The 18176-nt window shown below is 44.8% G+C and overlaps 1 protein-coding gene across 3 annotated transcripts in view; it reads right to left on the reverse strand.

Annotated features, from left to right (window-relative positions):
- Positions 1-670: 670 nt before the first annotated feature.
- LOC144696384 (tetraspanin-33) overlaps positions 671-18176 on the reverse strand; it is a 54138-nt gene continuing 36632 nt past the window's right edge. For 2 of the 3 annotated variants that reach the window (XM_078567594.1, XM_078567595.1), the window contains 5 exons: positions 13978-14052; positions 13386-13481; positions 8013-8141; positions 5859-6017; positions 671-1435 (listed from right to left, as the gene is read on the reverse strand). In XM_078567594.1, coding sequence (XP_078423720.1) covers positions 1349-1435; positions 5859-6017; positions 8013-8141; positions 13386-13481; positions 13978-14052 — 546 coding nt within the window. In that variant the 3' untranslated portion in view covers positions 671-1348. The remainder of the gene's footprint in view (positions 1436-5858; positions 6018-8012; positions 8142-13385; positions 13482-13977; positions 14053-18176) is intronic. The other variant, XM_078567596.1, reaches the window with a different exon arrangement.

Consider the following 18176-nt stretch of genomic DNA (forward strand, 5'->3'; position numbering starts at 1 on the left):
CATCACTGACCTTGACCACCCATGTGAGATCATTTTTGACTCTGCTGCAATGTGCCCTCGGGATAGACTTGGGGTATTCACGTCCATGGCAACATGTTTCTACCCTTCGGAGGTTGTCCCTTAAAGACGTCTTGTTCCACCTCCCCCCCTCACTCCCAATGAAACCATGGAAGAAGTATTTAGATAAGCAATTGAAACTCCATAGCACACAGGGCTATGGGCCAAGTGCTGCAAAATGGGATCAGAATAGATAGGTGCTTGATGGCCGGCACGGACATGATGGGCCGAAGGGCCTGTTTCTGTGCTGTATAACTCTATGACTCTATGGCCTCTTTCCCGGACTCTAGCCGCGTGATGAGTGTTTCCAAGGCAGTGTCACCTGATCTGTGTGCCCTCTCTGCCTAGCCTATTGCACCATTTTCATGCAGTTTCAGTGTTGCAAATATTCAGCTTTCAGTTCAGGAGTGCAGCTTCCCTTTAAGAGGGACAGCCTGCCTTTAAGAAAAGCAGGCTAGCTGCACCATGTGATTTCTGCACAATATTGTTCCCCCCCACCCCACCCCCACCCCCCCAGAGCACAGAGGTAGCCGGCAGTGCAAAGAAGAAGGAAGCCGCGTAGGACTCACCTGGCCACATGCCACAATCACACAAATGAGCTGGGTACACCAAATTTATTTCATTCAGGAGCAGCACAGGCAGGTTGCGAATCACAAACCATGGCCAAACATTGGCACACATGAATTTCTAGTCCAATGTTTTAATATTTGAGTAAGATAATGAATTTTTATTGATATGTAGCTCTGGAAGTTAAAATGAATTGAGATTCCCTTGTAGTGGATCACCCCGTATAATATTGGGCCATGCAGATCATGCAGGTGCCCTAAGCTACGGAGAGGAAAAACCAGTCAGGGTTCCTGCTCTTGCTCGCTATTCTGTGAATTTATTGGGGAGTGTACATTGATGGACTGTAGAATTGTGTAGAGTTGTGTTGATCCTCACTTTCTGTGGTAAAACAGATGACTGAACCTTGCTGCAGTGAGTCAGTGAAGTAAGGCCATCTGAGAGATTTACTGGAGGGCTGCATCATCCATGGGACCACACTCCAGCAAGAGGCACTGACTGTTGCAGATTAGCAAAGAAAAACTATTTCCCCAATGTTGCTGCTGGTGGTGTTATGGGAGGGATTCCTCACAGCCCAATTAGATTTCCCCCTGTTCAGTGTGGAGTACTGAGGGTTCAGTGCAGTCAGAAGGAATGCAATGGATCTTCACAGGGAACAGTTGTCCCTCCTTCCCTAGGCATTGCCAATGGCGAATTGAGAAGGATGGACTGCCTCTGGGAGCGGAGGTTAGGATGCAGTTCTCCTTCCAACGATTCGTTTCTTGATAAACAGGATTTGGTTCAGTAACATAACTGTCAGTGAGATCGTCAAAACCTGAAAACGAGGAAAAAGACAAGAGTGTAAGGAAGCAAAACAAAAATTGTCCCTCTCTTCTTCTGTAGAAGTTCACTCTTGTTTGAGTCAGGTTATATATTGTTTCTGCACAACGAGTGCTGACAGGTCATTTGACCAAGTTTCAACACCACAGCTGCAATATACACACCACCCTATCTGAAAACCACCTGCTCTTATACTGCGGCCGCACACTCCTCCAGCGGGGTTTAGTTAAACAGGAATCAACCTCCCACCAAAAAGATGCTGATAGTATAGTGGGTGTCAGTTGAAATTGGCTACCTCAGCATGGACCGTGTGATTCTCAGCCCCATTCCACAAAGCTGACTGTGTGCAACTGTGGTCATTGCACATGATGAGAGCTGGGAACCCACACAATGAGGACTCATGTCATTCAACATATTACTGTCAAAAAAAATCACAATAGAGGCTGAAGCAGTGCTGGAAAGAGTAGATAGCAACAGTAACATAGTGGTAATGTTACTAAACTATTAATCTAGAGACACGGACTAATATCCCAGAGACATGAGACATGCAGCTAGGGGGATTTAAATTCAGTTTACTAATAAATCTGCAATTAAAAGCTAGTCTCAGTAATGGTGACCATGAAATTAACAGATTGTCGTAAAAATGCATCTGGTTCACTAACGTACTTTGGGGAAGGTAATCTGCTGTCCTTACCCAGCTGGGTCTATATGTGACTGCAGATGAACAACAACGCGTGGTTGACTTATAACTGTCCTCTGAAATGACTCAGTAGCCACTTAGCTGTACCGCTATCGAAACCAAATAAAACTGGATCATCCGGCATTGACCTAGCACCAGACATGACAATGGCACATCCTGCCCAGTCAACCCCACAGTCTCCATTACTAACATCTGGTAATTTGTCACAAAATTGGGCGATCTGTCTCATAGGCCTGACAAGCAACAGCCTGACATAATCATACTATGGATTTGGATTGGATATAGATGAGATGTTTGCCCTGGCTGGTGAGTCTAAAACCAGGGGACATCATCTCAGGATAAGGGGTAGGCCACCTAAGACTGAGATGAGGAGGAATTTCTTCACTCAGAGTGTTGTGAATCTTTGGAACTCTCTACCCCAGAGAGCTGTGGAATTTCAATCATTGAGCATGTTCAAAACAGAAATCAATAGGTTTCTGGAGACTAATGACATCAAGGGATATGGAGAAAGTGCAGGAAAGTGGCATTGAGGTAGATGATCAGCCATTCAATTGTGGAGCAGGCTCAACAGGCTGCATGGCCTACCCCTGTTCCTAAGTTACTCATGGAATCATATCTTACACCCAATAGCTCCTCCATCACATTTCCTGGGTGTGTCCTATCCCACCAGCAGATACACCAGAGATGGCAATGCACCATGGTATATAGTCGAGACAGGGTTGCCCTGGGAGTGCCCAACATTGTCTAGAAGCCCCATGAAGTCTCATGGCATCAAGTCAAACATTGGCAAGGAAACCTCCTGCTGGTTACCACCTATCGTCCTTCCTCAGCTGCTGAATCAGTACTCTTCCACATTGAACATCGCTTGGAAGAAGCACTGAGGGCAGCAAGAGCACAGAATGTAGTCTGGGTTGTGGACTTCAGTGTCCATCATCAAGCGTGGCAATAGGCCTGATGGAACTGGCCAAGCCCTGAAGGACATATCTACAACAGTAGGCCTGCAGCAGGTGGTGAGCAAACCAACAAGAGGGTAAAACCTACTTGACCTCGTCCTCACCAATCTACCTGTCGAAGATGCATCTTTCCATGACAGCATTGGTAGACGTTACTATCGCACAGTCCTTGTGGAGATGGAGTCTCATCTTCACCCTGATGATACCCTCCATCGTGTTGTATGGTACTACCACCCATGCTAAATGGGATAGAATCAGGACATATTCGTCAGCTCAAAACTGGGTGTCCATGGGGCATTGTGGGCCATCAGCTGCAGCAGCAGAACTGTATTCAATCACAAACTGAAACTCAAAGCCCAGCATATCCCTCACTCTACCATTAACATCAAGCTGGGGGATGAACCCTGGTTCAATGAAGAGTGCAGGAGGGCATGCCAGGAGCAGCACCAGGCATACCAGGTGTCAACCTGGTGAAGCTACAACACAGGGCTACATGCATGGTAAATAGTGGTAGCAACATGCTACGGACAGAGTAAAATTATCCCAGACGAATGGATCGGATCAAAAATAAAAACAGAAAGTGCTGGAAAAACTCAGCAGGTCTGGAAGCATCTGTGGAGAGAGAAACAGAGTTAACATTTCAAGTCCAATATGACTCTTCTTCAGAACTTCTTAGAATCAGTTCAAAGCTCTGAAGTCTTCCCACATCCAGGCATGAATGATGATGGACAATTAAATAAGTGACCAAAGGAAGAGGCTCCACAAATATCCCCATCCTCAATGATGGGGGAGCCCAGCACATCAGTGCAAAAGACAAGGCTGAACATTCACAACAATCTTCAGCCAGAAATGCCAAGTGGATGAACCATCTCGGCCTCCTCCAGAGGTCCCCATCATCACAGATGCCAGTCTTCAACCAATTCGATTCACTCTTCGTGATATCAAGAAATGGCTGAAGGCACAGAATACTGCAAAGGCTATGGGCCCTGACAATATCCTGACTGTAGTACTGAAGAACATGCCCCAGAACTTGCCGTGCCCCTAGCCAAGCTGTTCTAGCTACAGCTCTGGCATCTACCCGGCAATGTGGAAAATTGCCCAGGTATAACCTGTCCACTAAAAGCAGGACAAATCCAACTCAGCCAATTACTGCCCATCAGTCTAGTCTCAATCATCAGCAAAGGAGGAAAGGGTTCATCAACAGTGCTGTCAAGCAATACTTGCTTAGCAATAACCTGCTCACTGATGCCCAGTTTGGGTTCTGCCAGGGCCCACTCAGCTCCTGACCTCATTACAGCCTTGGTTCAAACATGGGCAAACGAGTTGAACCCAAGAGGTGAGGTGAAAGTGACTCCCTTGATATCAAGGCCGCATTTGACTGAGTGTGGCATCAAGGAGCCCGAGCAAAACTGAAGTAAATGGGAATTGGCTAAGAAATCTCCACTGGTTGCAGTTGTACCTAACACAAAGGAAGGTGGTTGTGGTTGGTTGTAGGCCAATCATCTCGGCCCCAGGACATGGTTGCAGGAGTTCCTCAGGATAATGCCCTTGGTTCAGCCATCTTCAGCTGCTTCACCAATGACCTTCCCTGCAGCAGAGGTCAAACGTCGGGGTGGTTGCTGATAATTGCAGTGTTCACTACCATTTGCAGCTCCTCAGATGCTGAAGCAGTCTGTGCCAGCATTCAGCAGACCTGAATAACATTCAGGCTTGGGCTGATAAGTGGCAAGTAAAATTTGCACCTCACAAGTGCCAGGCAGTGACCATCTCCAAACAAAGAGATTCTAACCATCTCCCTTCGACATACAATGGCATTACCATGGCTGAATCCCCCACTATCAACATCCTGGGGGTTACCATTGACCAGAAACATATGTGGACCAACGATATAAATACTGTAGCTACAAGACCAGGTCAGAAGCTGGGAGTGGAGAGCAACTCACTTCCTAAATCCCCAAATCCTGTCCACTATTTAGAAGGCACAAGTCAGGAATGTGATGGAAAACTCTCCACTTGCCTGGGTGAATGCAACTCCAACAACTCTCAAGAAGCTTAACACCATCCAGGACAAAGTAGCCCACTTAATCGGCATCTCGTGCACCTACTTCAATATTGACTCACTCTACTACCTCTACACAGTGCCAGTACCATCTTCAAGATGCACAGTATGCAACTCACCCAGCCTTCTTCGACAGCACCTTCTAAACCCCTGAACTCCATCACTTAGAAGGACAAGGGCAGCAGATGCATGAGAACACCACCAATTGCAAGTTCCCCTCAGGGCCAAGGCCACCCTGACTTGGAACTAAATCGCTGTTCCATCACTGTCACTGGGTCAAAAACTTAGAGCTTCCTCCTGAACAGCACTGTGGTACCTACACCAGGTGAACTGTAGTGGTTCGAGAAGGTGGCTCATCACCGCATTCTGAAGTACAATTAGGGATTGGCAAAAAATGCTGATCTTGCTAGCAATGCTCACATCCCAGGAATGCATAAAAATAAACCATTGCTAGCAAGCTGTGACTTGGAAATACCAAAGTTGGCTAAAGGATCGAAAGATCTTCAGACGCGCAGACTAAGAGGAGAGGAGTTGAAAGAGTGAACTCGTGTAGTGAACGCTCTTGACTCCAGCACCATGAGAATGCAGGAAAAAGGAAACCCTGAATAATAATCTTGAGCAGGAATTCAATGTGATTCCTCCTCTCTTCAGCCTGGGAGACTGGGGAGAAGGTTAATATTTATAAAATAGAGACAGTGACACAGACCTCCAACAAAAGTAGGCCAAGGCCCAGGCCACCAATCAGAAACAAGTTCTGATGTCCCCAAGTGATGACCTTGTCCATACATCCACCAGTGTAAATTTGTTTCTGGGCTGTCGACCTTTTCATTGATTGAGTCTCATATCCACACATGGTGTTGAGTACCTATAGGGGAAAAAAGTGTTGTAAGGTTGTATGTTGTCTCGTGAAGAGATCTAGGGGCTTGTATGGTTGAACAATAACAATTTATTAATAACACATAATAATATACATATCACGGTGTGTTATTATCAGGATACAGTCCTGACTAGTTGCTATCTCCATGCCGACTTCTACCAGACTCACCACTACACTCTACTACTCCCATGTGACTCCCTACATCATACTGTGGGCAGTATTGTTTCCCCAGTCCCACATTAACCCTTACAGTCCTACACACCCTAATACTACAGAAAGCACAGCCAATTGACTGATGTGTCTCTTGGATCCTATCAAAGTTTGGTAAGATAGAACATAGTTCATTCCATGAAAAATAGGTGTCATAAAGGTTAAGAGTATTGCACAACAGTCTAACAAGTAAAAGTGTCACCTCATAGAGCACTGAGCCATGGGACCCAGTGTCCAATTAATGTTTATCCCTCAACCAACATTTGGAGAAAAATAGACTATCTGATCCTTGGCACTTTGCTGTTTATGGGAGTTCACTGTGCACACATTGGCTGCCAGGTTTCCCATGTTGCAACTGCTCAACAAAGTACTTTATTGGCTGTAAAGCACTTTTGGACATCATGAAGTCATGAAAGGCACTTCTAGAAAAGCAAGTTCCTTCCTTTTCTCCTTTCTTTCCTGATTTGCAGGTGCTCACTCCATAGTGGGCTGCACAGCTTCATTGGGCAGCGCAGGCCCAACATTTCCTTAGGAGGCCAGGAGGAGCACAGCTGGTCCAGAAGGAACTTTGAAAACATTTGTAAAACTTATCACACTGGGCCTCTCTGGTTGTGATCCTGGCAGATTTGACCTGGTTGGGAAGCTAGCACTGCTTTCCTGGGCTGGCATCAAGGTCAACCAGCAGTCTGGTCCCTATGATGTGATCAGACCTGGACCTGCTTGTTTAAAATTGCGGGGCCCTTGCTGTCGACGATTTCTAATTACAGTCGGCCTGATGAACATGGGAGCAGGGTGGGTAATCCCTCCATTCCTTTTTACCATACTCCCTATACAATTTCCACAGGGCAAGGTTCAGTGCATCAAATTAACTCCCACCCCCGTCCCCCAATAACTGAGTTGTTTTTCTGTAAAGAATGGACACTGGGAATAAGTTCTAGCAGGCATTCGAGAGCCTGAGTGAGTGTTTTGAGTAGGGAAGACCAGGAAGGAACAAAGGAATGACTGTTTGCCATTTAGCTCTTTGAGCTTGTTCTGCTGCCATCCAATTAGATCATGGCTGATTTGTACATCAACTCAATTTTCCCGCCTTGGCTCCATATCACTGGATACCCTTTCCCAACAGAAATCTGTGGATCTTGGTCTTGAAAGCTCTAATTATCCTTCGGTACCAACAGCAGCATCTTGGGAGAGAGTTCCAAATTTCCACTACCCTCTGTGTGAAAAAGTGCTCCCAGATTTCATTCCAAATGGTCCGGCTGTAATTTTAATATGATAGCTTTGTGTTCTTGATTCGCCCACCAGCGCCTCTTCATCTCCTCCCTCAGGTACCATACATTGTTGAGCATGGACTTCCATTGGATTGGTCCATGATTATACTTGGCAAGTATAACCTTCCATACTCAAGGGAATTTTTTCCCATACAATTGGCTAAGATTAAGTGTTCAGAATTTGACGATTAAGCCCTTGCATCATTCAGGTGAATTTGCATTAAATCCCACCCATGGTTAATATATCCTTCCTGTGGTACAGAGCGCAAAATCGAATACAGTACTCCTCCCCTGTTCCAGCTTGAGAATAAGGCCAATATTCCATTAGTCATTCCGATTATTTTCTGTACCTGTGTATTATCCAATTTTTTTATAATGTTGCATGAAAATCAATTCTAAGTTCCTATTCTTCACATTGCTACCACCTAACAAAAAATCTCAGTGCTTAAATAGAAAGTAACCCTTTCCTAGCCCAGTATGGTAGTACAGGGTAGCTCTTCCTCACCTCTTCAGTACCCATGACACAGCAGGAAAATGGCACTGCACACCGTTCAAGGCTGGGGTTATTATCCACACAGCTGAAATACATATTCTTGGACCAGTCACTATAATTCGACACTCCGCAACATTTGAACTGAAAGAAAGGTAAAAGATTACATTCAAAATCTCCGGTAGAAGATTGACTCTCACTTAAAATTTCTTTGTTAATATTAAGACGTGTCAGTGCTGAGAAATACTGTTATCTCAAACAGTCACCACTAGCATCAACCATCAGATTAGACCCAGGATATGGTCCCTTTACTGTAAATTGTGGCGTATATTTTTCCATCCACAAAATTAATGTTTTTGCACATAATTTGACCCCCCCCAACCTTTTCAACCACAACATGCTATATTGGTAGTCAGACTCAATATTTCACCCCACAAATGTATGTTTTACTTAGCTTATAGCTGGATGCAAGGGATCGAGAGGCGGTGACAAGAGCCATGTTGCAAAGATGTGTGGGAGTTTAAGACATGACCACGCAGAGCAGAACCACAAAGAGAAATGAGTCTTCCAACAAAACAAATGAAGTATGAAATAAAAACAGAAAATGCTGGAAAAACTCAGTAGGTCTGGCAGCATCTGTGGAGAGAGAAACAGAGTTAATGTTTGAGTCTGGATGACTCTTCTTCAGAGCAAATGAAGTATGAAGCTGGTTTCAAGCTAAAAGTCATAACATTTGTTAGCTTGTTAAATAATTGTGCTGCAGCGAGGGAATTCAGAGTCAGTGAAGAAGGAATCCGCTGTTAAAAATGTTCAAGACCAAATGCGCCATTCAATCAGGGACCAGCCACTGAACTTGAGAAGCATGCATCAGAACGGGTCCGCAAAAATCATCAGAATGGTTACGTTGTCACCAGAAATATATCACTTATATGTACACCTAAATGGGGAAAATCAAACCCTGAGTCCAGCAAAGGTTTCAGAGCAGCAGCCAGTTAGTGTAGCCGCTCTATGGAACAAAAATGTTTAGTGTTGCAACAGAAGACCAAGACCGGCTCAGAGTCCATCAAAAGACCTTGATGCCAAAATGAGCAGTTTCCAGCAATTCCTCATCAGATAGCAGCAAAATGTGAGTACCATTAAGTCACATTGGCAACATGGATGAAACACCCATGAATTCCGATGTGCCTAGCAACTGAACTGTGGAGTGGAAAGGTTCAAAAACAGTTCTAGTGAAAGCCGTAGGACATGAGAAGACAAGATTCATAGTGGTATTAACCTGCATGGCTAATGGAATGGAATTAAAGCCTATGGCAATTTTCAAACATAAAACCATGCTGAACATCAAGGTCCCTGCAGGAGGTTTGTGCATGCCCATGACAAAGGTTGGATGGTTGAGGATGGAGTAAAGTTATGACGTGTGGCATTGGCACCCTGGTGGCCAATGTAAAGAATGCAGCTTATTAGTGTGGGACATATTCAGACCCAATATGAGATCAAGAGGTACCTACAATGAAATAACACCCAAAATGCTACCAGGGGGTCTAACAACCATAGTTCAGCCTTTGGATGTGTGCCTCAACAAGCCATTCAAAGATCATGTTTGAACCAAATGAAATAGGTGGATGGTTGGTGGAGAAGAAACCTTCACAAAGGGTGGGAATGTGCACACTGCCCCACTTGATGTTTTACATGGTTTTGTCATCAAATTGTGGGATGCTATTAGTGCATAAACTGCCATCAGATCATTGAAAATCATGTGGAATATCCAATTCAATGGATGGAGAGGAAGCTGATTTGTTGTGGAGGGATGATTCTGAAATGGAAAGCGCCACACCTAATCCAGAGTGGGGTCCTTGAGATGATGCCATAGCCAAAGTAACCTAGATTGAATTCAATGAACTCTGTGTCAGATGCCGAAGGCAATGACGGGTTTTAAAATGCTTTAATTGAGGTAAAAGGTATCTACGTACAATTAATTTATTGAATAAACCCTGCCACACTATATGAATTATATACTGATATGAATTACCAGTCTTTTTTTCTTTTTCATTTCAACATGGTGACCGCCCACACTGGCGGTTCACATTCTGTACTCAGCGTATAAGTGGACCCTCATTTTTGGAACGAATTTTGGAGGCTTCAAAGGTTGGCTTATACATTAACATCTATGCTACTTTTCTTATCAAGTACTTTTAGCTGAGGTACAGGATGTGGTAAGTACAGTCACACATCCTCTATCTTCTCCCATCAACATAGCTCGGTTGCAACTTCAGAAAAACACCAATAAGACACTTTTTGATGTCTAACACCAGACCCTCTCTGGATGAGATTGCCCGTTTATTTTGTGCTGTGGGCCCGTAGCCAGGGGATTAAATTGAGACTTGCTTTGCATATGTCCTTACAGCCCATAAACAGGAGATGGATCATAGGATTGACAGTGCCAGTGGCAGAATTGGCTAACTGGATCCTCAAGCCCTCTTTCTTCACCCTGGTTAAAGTATGCTGTAGTGCTGGAGTAGAAAGTATGGCCAATCTCTATGCTGGTGCCATGTTCTGCACTGACTCCTATTAAGCTGGTTGGCCAGACCCCTAAGTTGTTGGTGAGATCCGGCTAGGGACCAATAATGTTTTGTCCAAAGCAGACAAAGTTTGAGATTCAAGACACTTGCTAGGAGAATAAAGCCTCAAGATTCCACGGGTTTTGAACAAACAAAAATAAACTTTACTGTACAAGGTCAGAAAGATAAAACAATTTACAATAGCTATCTTATGCTCTAACATTCAGGGTAAGTATGAGGTACATGTGAATTAACAGGCAAACTGTGGTCAAATACACCACACTACACAATAAATGACAAATGCGACCAAAATGGATTCCATGGATTTTTCAACAACCCACCCAGTTGTTAGTTGCACTGTGAGTCAGCCAAGCTCACTGAAACTCCATCTATCTCATGAGGGTTTCCAATCTTCATCTTCAAAGATCCCACCTTGGAATTCTCTCTAAAAGTCACTCCAACTCGAATGGCTTCAACAACAGCTCATCTCGCAGGGTTTCAATCTCACCTTCTGAGATTCCTTTTCCCTGGGTTCCTGAGTACACTTAAACTCACAAGCATCATTTCAGCTCTTTAGCCATGCCAAGCATAACACTCCTGCTCCAAAGGGGAACATTTGCCCCAACGACCCGCAGCATGGAGTCACCAACCTTCAGCTTTCTTGGATCTTCAGGGCTTCTCCCTAGCCCACTTTACTTTAAGTCTGCTCCCTGCAGCCCTTTCTCTAACTTGGAGCCTGTTTCTCTGCTCCTTCCTTTTAATTGAGCATAACTGGGGCCTGTTTTTGTCCCCTGTCTTTGACCCTTCCCTGGAACTTCCTTTTGGGGGACCTCTCCCTTGTCCCCTGCCTGGGACAGTTCTTGGGATCTCTCCCTGTCCCCTTCCCCTGTCCCTCTCTCTGGGACTCTTGCTGGCTATGGCACTCCGCACCTCGCCACCTGACCTGGGTTTTTGTGCCTTTCTTCTTTATCCTCCAGATGCAGGCGCGCAGGGCCTGTCCTGGGCCTGAAGAATGTGAAGGTGCAAAACTGCGCAGGTGCAGCCCGCTCCCGGCATGCAGCATGTGCAGGAGGCCCGAAGAAAGTCGGGACCTCCAAGCTAAGTTTGGATTTCTTAATACTCCACTTCACGAGCTATTTTTTTTGGAGCATAAAAAGGAAGGGGAGGGAAACAACATGGGTTAGGCTAGACCACAGAAAGCTGCACCCAGGTATTGGTGAACTCATTCTGATTAACAAAGTCAATGAACCAGATTGTGGGTTCAACAGGCAGGCAGGTTTGGACAAGGACTTCTATGGCTAACATGCGCTCTGGGGCTTGCACTGCCTGTGGTAGTATCGGTCAGTTGTGCCCTCAAGCGTTCTTGTTCTGCCCCCTCCCTGATGTACTTCATTAGTCCCCAGAGGAGAAAAGCCCTGAAGTGGAAAGCGCCTCACTGGGCAGCCACCTCTACTTTACCAACCAGTAAGCAGAGCTTAGGGACGTTTTCCCTCATCATAACCTTTCCACATTTATTCTGCCAGCCACTGGGTTTTTGTCAGCTACTTGTGTTAACCAAATAAATTCTGCTACCAAGAGGGTGCAAAGGCAACAGTATCTGGGAATTCTGCGGAGCAAGACCTAGCAGTGCTGCAACCTTGTCTCTTTCTGCCCTCGAACAGGAATATTGAGGTGGAGTACTGTTTTGGGAAATATTTCCCTCTACTTGTGCCCTGGTGATGCCGAGTGTAAGAGACGCCTGTACATCCCAGGTATCTGCTGGAGGGGGGATTTCAGTTCTTAAAGTTGAATTCCTGAAAGGTTGGTCTCCTGAGAACCATTTGCCTTCAGGAAACTGGCCTTCAGAGAACAGGGCTCTAGTATTTGAATTTCTTCATCTTCTCAGAGGCTGTCAGCTCTGATCCATGTAAGCAAAAGACAGGCTTTACTGTTAAACTCCATGTCCCAGCTGAAGTGGACACTTGCTAGGGAAATGCAAATATCTCCATCCCCCAGGATTTCGGGTAGGATCACAGGCCCATTCAGAGGGTGGTTGGCAGTTCCAACTCCTAAAACACATCCGGAGCAGTTTTATGGGCTTAGACCTATTTCTTGTCAAAGGAAGCTTTTGTCAACACTTGAGAGTGCAGAGATATCCTCTTCCATCCCCACGCTTGGGCCATTGGTGAAGTTTAGCAAAGAGCATTGAACTAAACACAGCAGAACAGCATTTTCAGACATATATTGAATTGTATGAAATAGGAACTAGATACCCAGTGACAACTGGAGAAGCTCATTTTTTACTGTCAAGAATAAATGTTCTTGGTTTGGGTCACTGACAATGGAAGGCAGTTAGGGGAAATGTTTTTCTAATTTTATACTTTAAATTTGCAGAGCAGAATTTAAAGGAGAAGTCAGATGGGAAAGGTAACAGGACAGTGAGGCACAAGGCTCCAGGTATCTGATGCTCTACTAGAAAATCAAATGCAATTTCCAAAAAACATTATAAAATTGTCTGGCAGGAGTACTCCTCTCAGATAGTCAAATAGTGTCAATCCATCCATCTAAATACCAAAGGAAAAGGTCCAGATGCCTGTCAAATACCACCAAAAATAACTTGGTGTTTGAATTTATTTGAGATTGAAAAGTTCATTTAAGTAATTGAAACTAGAAGTGAGAAGGGAGGGTAAGACAAGTGACTCTCATTAAAATTGCTTAAACATAATACTCCTCTATTACACTGCATCATGAGAAACTATTACATTTAAATAATTTTATTGAAAATGAGGACCAATCATCAAGCTGCAGATTATAACCAGAGCACACTGCACTGACACAGCAGAATCAATACCTTTTTCTGGATGTAATCAATGAGATTTTGCAGGTCAAGGTCATCCCTGTATCTGATTATCCCTTTCTCGAATAATGCCACACTCTTCTTTTCAACCTTAAATGAATGAAATTTAATTTAGAACCAGTGGGAGCTTTGCAATATTATTGTTTGCTACAATACCCCTGAGGTCTGACAGGCAGAAAGAAAGACCGAGTGGTTTGATCCTCATCAGAAAACTACCAATGGCACAGGAGCGACTAGCATCTCTGTTCCTGAATGTTTCAACAGACCAAGGCTTTGACTTTTGGAGCACCTGGCAGTGGCAAGGACCCTCATCCAATGCCAGCCAATGTCAGAGAATCGTCAGGGGTTAGATCATGCCAATTGGTCCCGTTCCACTGCCCATTCCCCAAGAGGCTGTAAATTAGGAGTAATTCCAGAAGAACCAGATAAGTTGGCCATCCACATAACGTGTGGGTGCTGAACCGAGCACTGCTCATGCACAATGCCTCAGAGAGAACACTCATTCTAGATTCTTCTATTCCTCTGCACCAACGGCAGGGAAACATGTGCAGAAAGAAAGGCAAAAATAAATGAATATTCATTTTACCTTTTTGGAGAATATGAAGCCAAGCGTGGCACCTATTACCTGAAGAAACAGGATGAGCAGGAGGGACCACATAAACTGCAAATAAAGATACAACTCTTAGTATATACAGTGCAGACCAGCAAGGGCCATACATATTGTTCAACCTGATAGAACTATCGTCTCAACAATATCAATTCCTCTACAGAAGAACATAAGAAACAGGAGCAGGAGTAAGCCATTCAGCCCTTCAAGCCTGCTCATTCAAGGTTAGAGCTTATGATTGGTTCAGGAGTATATGCTACAGTCACTCACATCAGGAACACACATCAGAACTTCATTGGGAATGGCAGTTTGGAACATTAGCCCATACACTGATATATCAATGGGTGTGGACAATGATCACCTTATTTAAACAGTCATCGTTACTGTCTAATACTCCCCTGAACAAATCTTAAACTCTTGCCTTGAATGGGCAGGGATTAATACTGTGGAGTTTTGCTTAAACATTTATGCAGAACTTTCAATTGAGAGGTTAGTAAGGCATCAACATTATGTGGGTTGAATTTCAATTAAAAACAAGTGGGTTGGATTGGGTGGAAGTTAAAATCTCAAAATTCTGTTTCCCGACCCAAACTCTCCAACAACCGGCTCGTTTCCGGCTTTACCTGGAGCTGCAATGTGGGAGGGACACCAGCCTGTCCCAAGGAGGTGGTCTGCAACTGTAGATATGATAATCAGGCTGCAGCATTTCAACTGCTGTCGGCTGGGTTTCCTGAGGGTCAAGAAACCTGGAAACTTCCTCGGGACAAGAACGTGGTGGATTCAGGAGGTCTGTGCATTCACACTTACTACCTGGATCCACCTGCTTATGTCCATGGATGGGCTCCCTAACAACAAGCGAAGCCTTTTATCCCTCCTTCACACGCTCCTGACATCTCCCCGGGCACCGCTCTAGTCAATCAGCCTGCCCCTGGTGTGGCTGGCCTCTGGGTGGGGAAGCACTCAGTGACATGCTGTGGAGTTCAATCTCCACTGAGGGCGGGGGGGAATCCTGAATTACAGGCCTCACCTCCACTTTCCGACTGACACCCCCCTGCAGATCCAGTTAGTAAAAATTCCGCTTTGGGTTTAAGGAAGTAAACTTCCCAGAGGAATGGGAATATTTTTTATTATTCTTTCAACTGATGTGGGCACCACTGGCTAGGTCAGCATTTATTGCCCATCCCTAACTGCCCTTCTTGAACCACTGCAGTCCATGTGGTGTAGGTACACCCACAGTGCTGTTAGGGAGGGAGTTCCAGGATTTTGACCCAGCGACAGTGAAGGAACGGCGATATATTTCCAAGTCAGAATGGTGAGTGATTTGGAGGGGAACTTCCAGGTGGTGGTGTTCCCATGCATCTGCTGCCCTTGTCCTTCTAGATGGCAGAGGTGATGGGTTTGGAAGGTGCTGTATAAGGAGCCTTGGTGAGTTGCTGCAGTGCATCTTGTAGATGGTGCACACTGCTGCCACTGTGCATCGGTGGTGGAGGGAGTGAATGTTTAAGGTGGTGGATGCGGTGCCAATCAAGTGGGCTGCTTTGTCCTGGATGTTGTCGAGCTTCTTGAGTGTTGTTATCCAGGCAAGTGGGGAGTATTCCATCACACTCCTGACTTGTGCCTTGTAGATGGTGGACAGGCTTTGGGGAGTCAGGAGGTGAATTACTCACTGCAGGATTCCCAGCCTCTGACCTGCTCTTGTAGTCACAGTATTTATATGGCTAGTCCAGTTCAGTTTCTGGTCAATGGTAACTGCCAGAATGTTGATAAAGGGGGATTCAGCGATGGTAATGCTGTTGAATGTCATGGGGAGATGGTTAGATTGTATCTTGTTGGAGATTGCCATTGCCTGGCACTTGTGCGAAAGTAACTTGGTATTTATCAGCCCAAGCTCAAGTTTGTAACAATAGTCTGTATAAAGTAGCAATGAGTGGGGGCTTCTGCTACTCAATGATTTTTTATTTATTAATGTAAGTCTGGAGTTATAGGGCCTGAGCTCACTCTAGGGCACAGGACTCAGCTTGAGTGCTAAGTGCAGGTTTAGCCTACAGTTGCACCACAGGAGTAAATCTGTGAGGTTGCTCTCCCGATATGGGGCTTTGCTCGTATCAAACAGAACTTGGGGAAATTTGGGCTCCAACATCAAACCCTTTGACACCCGTTGGACTTGATGAGGTTGTTAACCCTCCAGATCATCCAGAAGTTGTTTTTCCTAAGGTTGCTTGCAGCAGGTGCGTTGTACATATGGTATGCCTTCTGGAATCTACTCTGGTGCCCTTCCTGGGTACTTTCCTGGTGGGAGGAGTAAGCCTGGTGATGGACAGCTGCATGCCCCTTGGGACAGAGTCACCAACTCCAACTTTTCATGTTGGGTCATGAGATGGGCCCTGGAACTGGCAAAGCCCAATCTGGTGCCACGCTCATGCCTGTCCCAGCATCAATTCTGACACCTTAAACATGGTGGGACTGGGCACTTAACATACAAGGATATAGAGTGATTAGAAAAGATGGAGAAGGCAAAAAATGGAGCTGGGGTGCCAGTAATGATTTGGGAAGACATTGTAGTGCTGGGAGAAAGAGGATTTCCTTGAGGGGCCAAGTTCAAAGTTCATTTGGTTAGTGTTGAGAAGCAAAAACAGGTAAAATCATGCTTCTTGGGGTATTCTATAGGCCACCAAGTAACGAGAGATAGTAAGAGGAGTAAATCTGTAGGGAAATCACAGAGATATGCAAGGACTATAGTGATACTGGGGGATTTTAACTACCCAAATATCGATTGGGATACTGTAAGTGCAAAGGGTAAGGAGGGGTAAGAGTTTCTGATAAAAGCAAAATACTGCAGATGCTGGAAATCTGAAATAAAAACAGAAAATGCTGGAAAAACTCAGTAGGTCTGGCAGAACCTGTGGAGAAACAGAGTTAACGTTTTGAGTCTGTATGGCTCTTCTTCAGCCTGCGGCCAGGCTTGCTGAACTTTTCCAGCATTTTCTGTTTTTATTTAAGAGTTTCTGAACTGTGTTCAGGAGAACCTCCTTGACCAGTATGTCTTGGCCCAACTAGAAAGGAGGCTTTGCTGGATCTGGTGTTAAGAAAATAGGTGGACTAAGTGTCTGTGGGGGAACATTTCAGTAAGAGTGGTTATTTTATCATAAGGTTTAACAAAATTGAGGTTTATGGAATAGAAGGATCAGTGTGCATTTGGATGAAAATTAAGGTTGAGGACAGGAAGCAGAGAGTCATCGCAGATGGTTGTTTTTTGGACTGGAGTAGACAGTGATGATCTCCAAGGGTCAGTGCTAGGAACAGTTTTTTTTGTTATATATAAATGACCTGAATATTGGAATACAGAGTAAAATTCCAAATTTTATGGATGATACCAAATTTGGAAAAGTGACAGTCAGGATGATTTGAATTGACTGAGACAAGACATATATAGGCAAGCAGAATGGGCAGGCAAGTAGCAGATACAATTGAATACAGAAAAGTGTGAGGTTATGGATTTTGGCAGAAGGGATAGGAAGAAGCAATATAGGCTTAATGGTGCAGTTCTAAAGAGTGTGCAGGGACATAGGGACCTGGGGCTGCTTGCACATCTACCTTTGAAGGTGGCAGTACATATTGATAGATTGGTTAGCAAGGCATCTGGGGTCTTGGGCTTCATAAATAGAGGCATAGAGCACAATAGCAGGAAAGTTATACTGATTCTCTATAAAGCTCTGGTTAGGCCACAACTAGAGTATTGTGTCTGGTTCTGGTCACCACACTTTAGGACGGATGTGAAGATCCTTGCGAGGGTGCAGAGGAGATTTATCAGAATGGTTTAGGGATGGGGTGGACTTCAGTTACAAGGTTAGATTCAAGAAGCTCGGATTGATCTCGCTGGAGCAAAGGAGATTGAGGGCAGGTTTAATATAAGTGTATTAGATTATGACAGGTTTGGATAAGGTAGACAAGGAAAAACTCATTAGCTAATTGTATAAAGACTAGGGTTCACAGTTTTAAGATTTTGAGCAGGAGATGCAGTGGAGATGTGAGGAAGAACTTTTTTATGCAACGCATTGTAACAACCTGGAACTTGCTGCTGACAAGGGTGGTGGAAACAGAAACAATCAAAAGGAAATTGGATGGGCACTTGAAGGAAGTAAACTTGCAGAGCTACAGAGATCGAGCTGGGGAATGGG

Source organism: Cetorhinus maximus, chromosome 22 (assembly GCF_964194155.1).
Source record: "Cetorhinus maximus chromosome 22, sCetMax3.hap1.1, whole genome shotgun sequence".
In the NCBI taxonomy this organism is placed as follows: domain Eukaryota; kingdom Metazoa; phylum Chordata; class Chondrichthyes; order Lamniformes; family Cetorhinidae; genus Cetorhinus; species Cetorhinus maximus.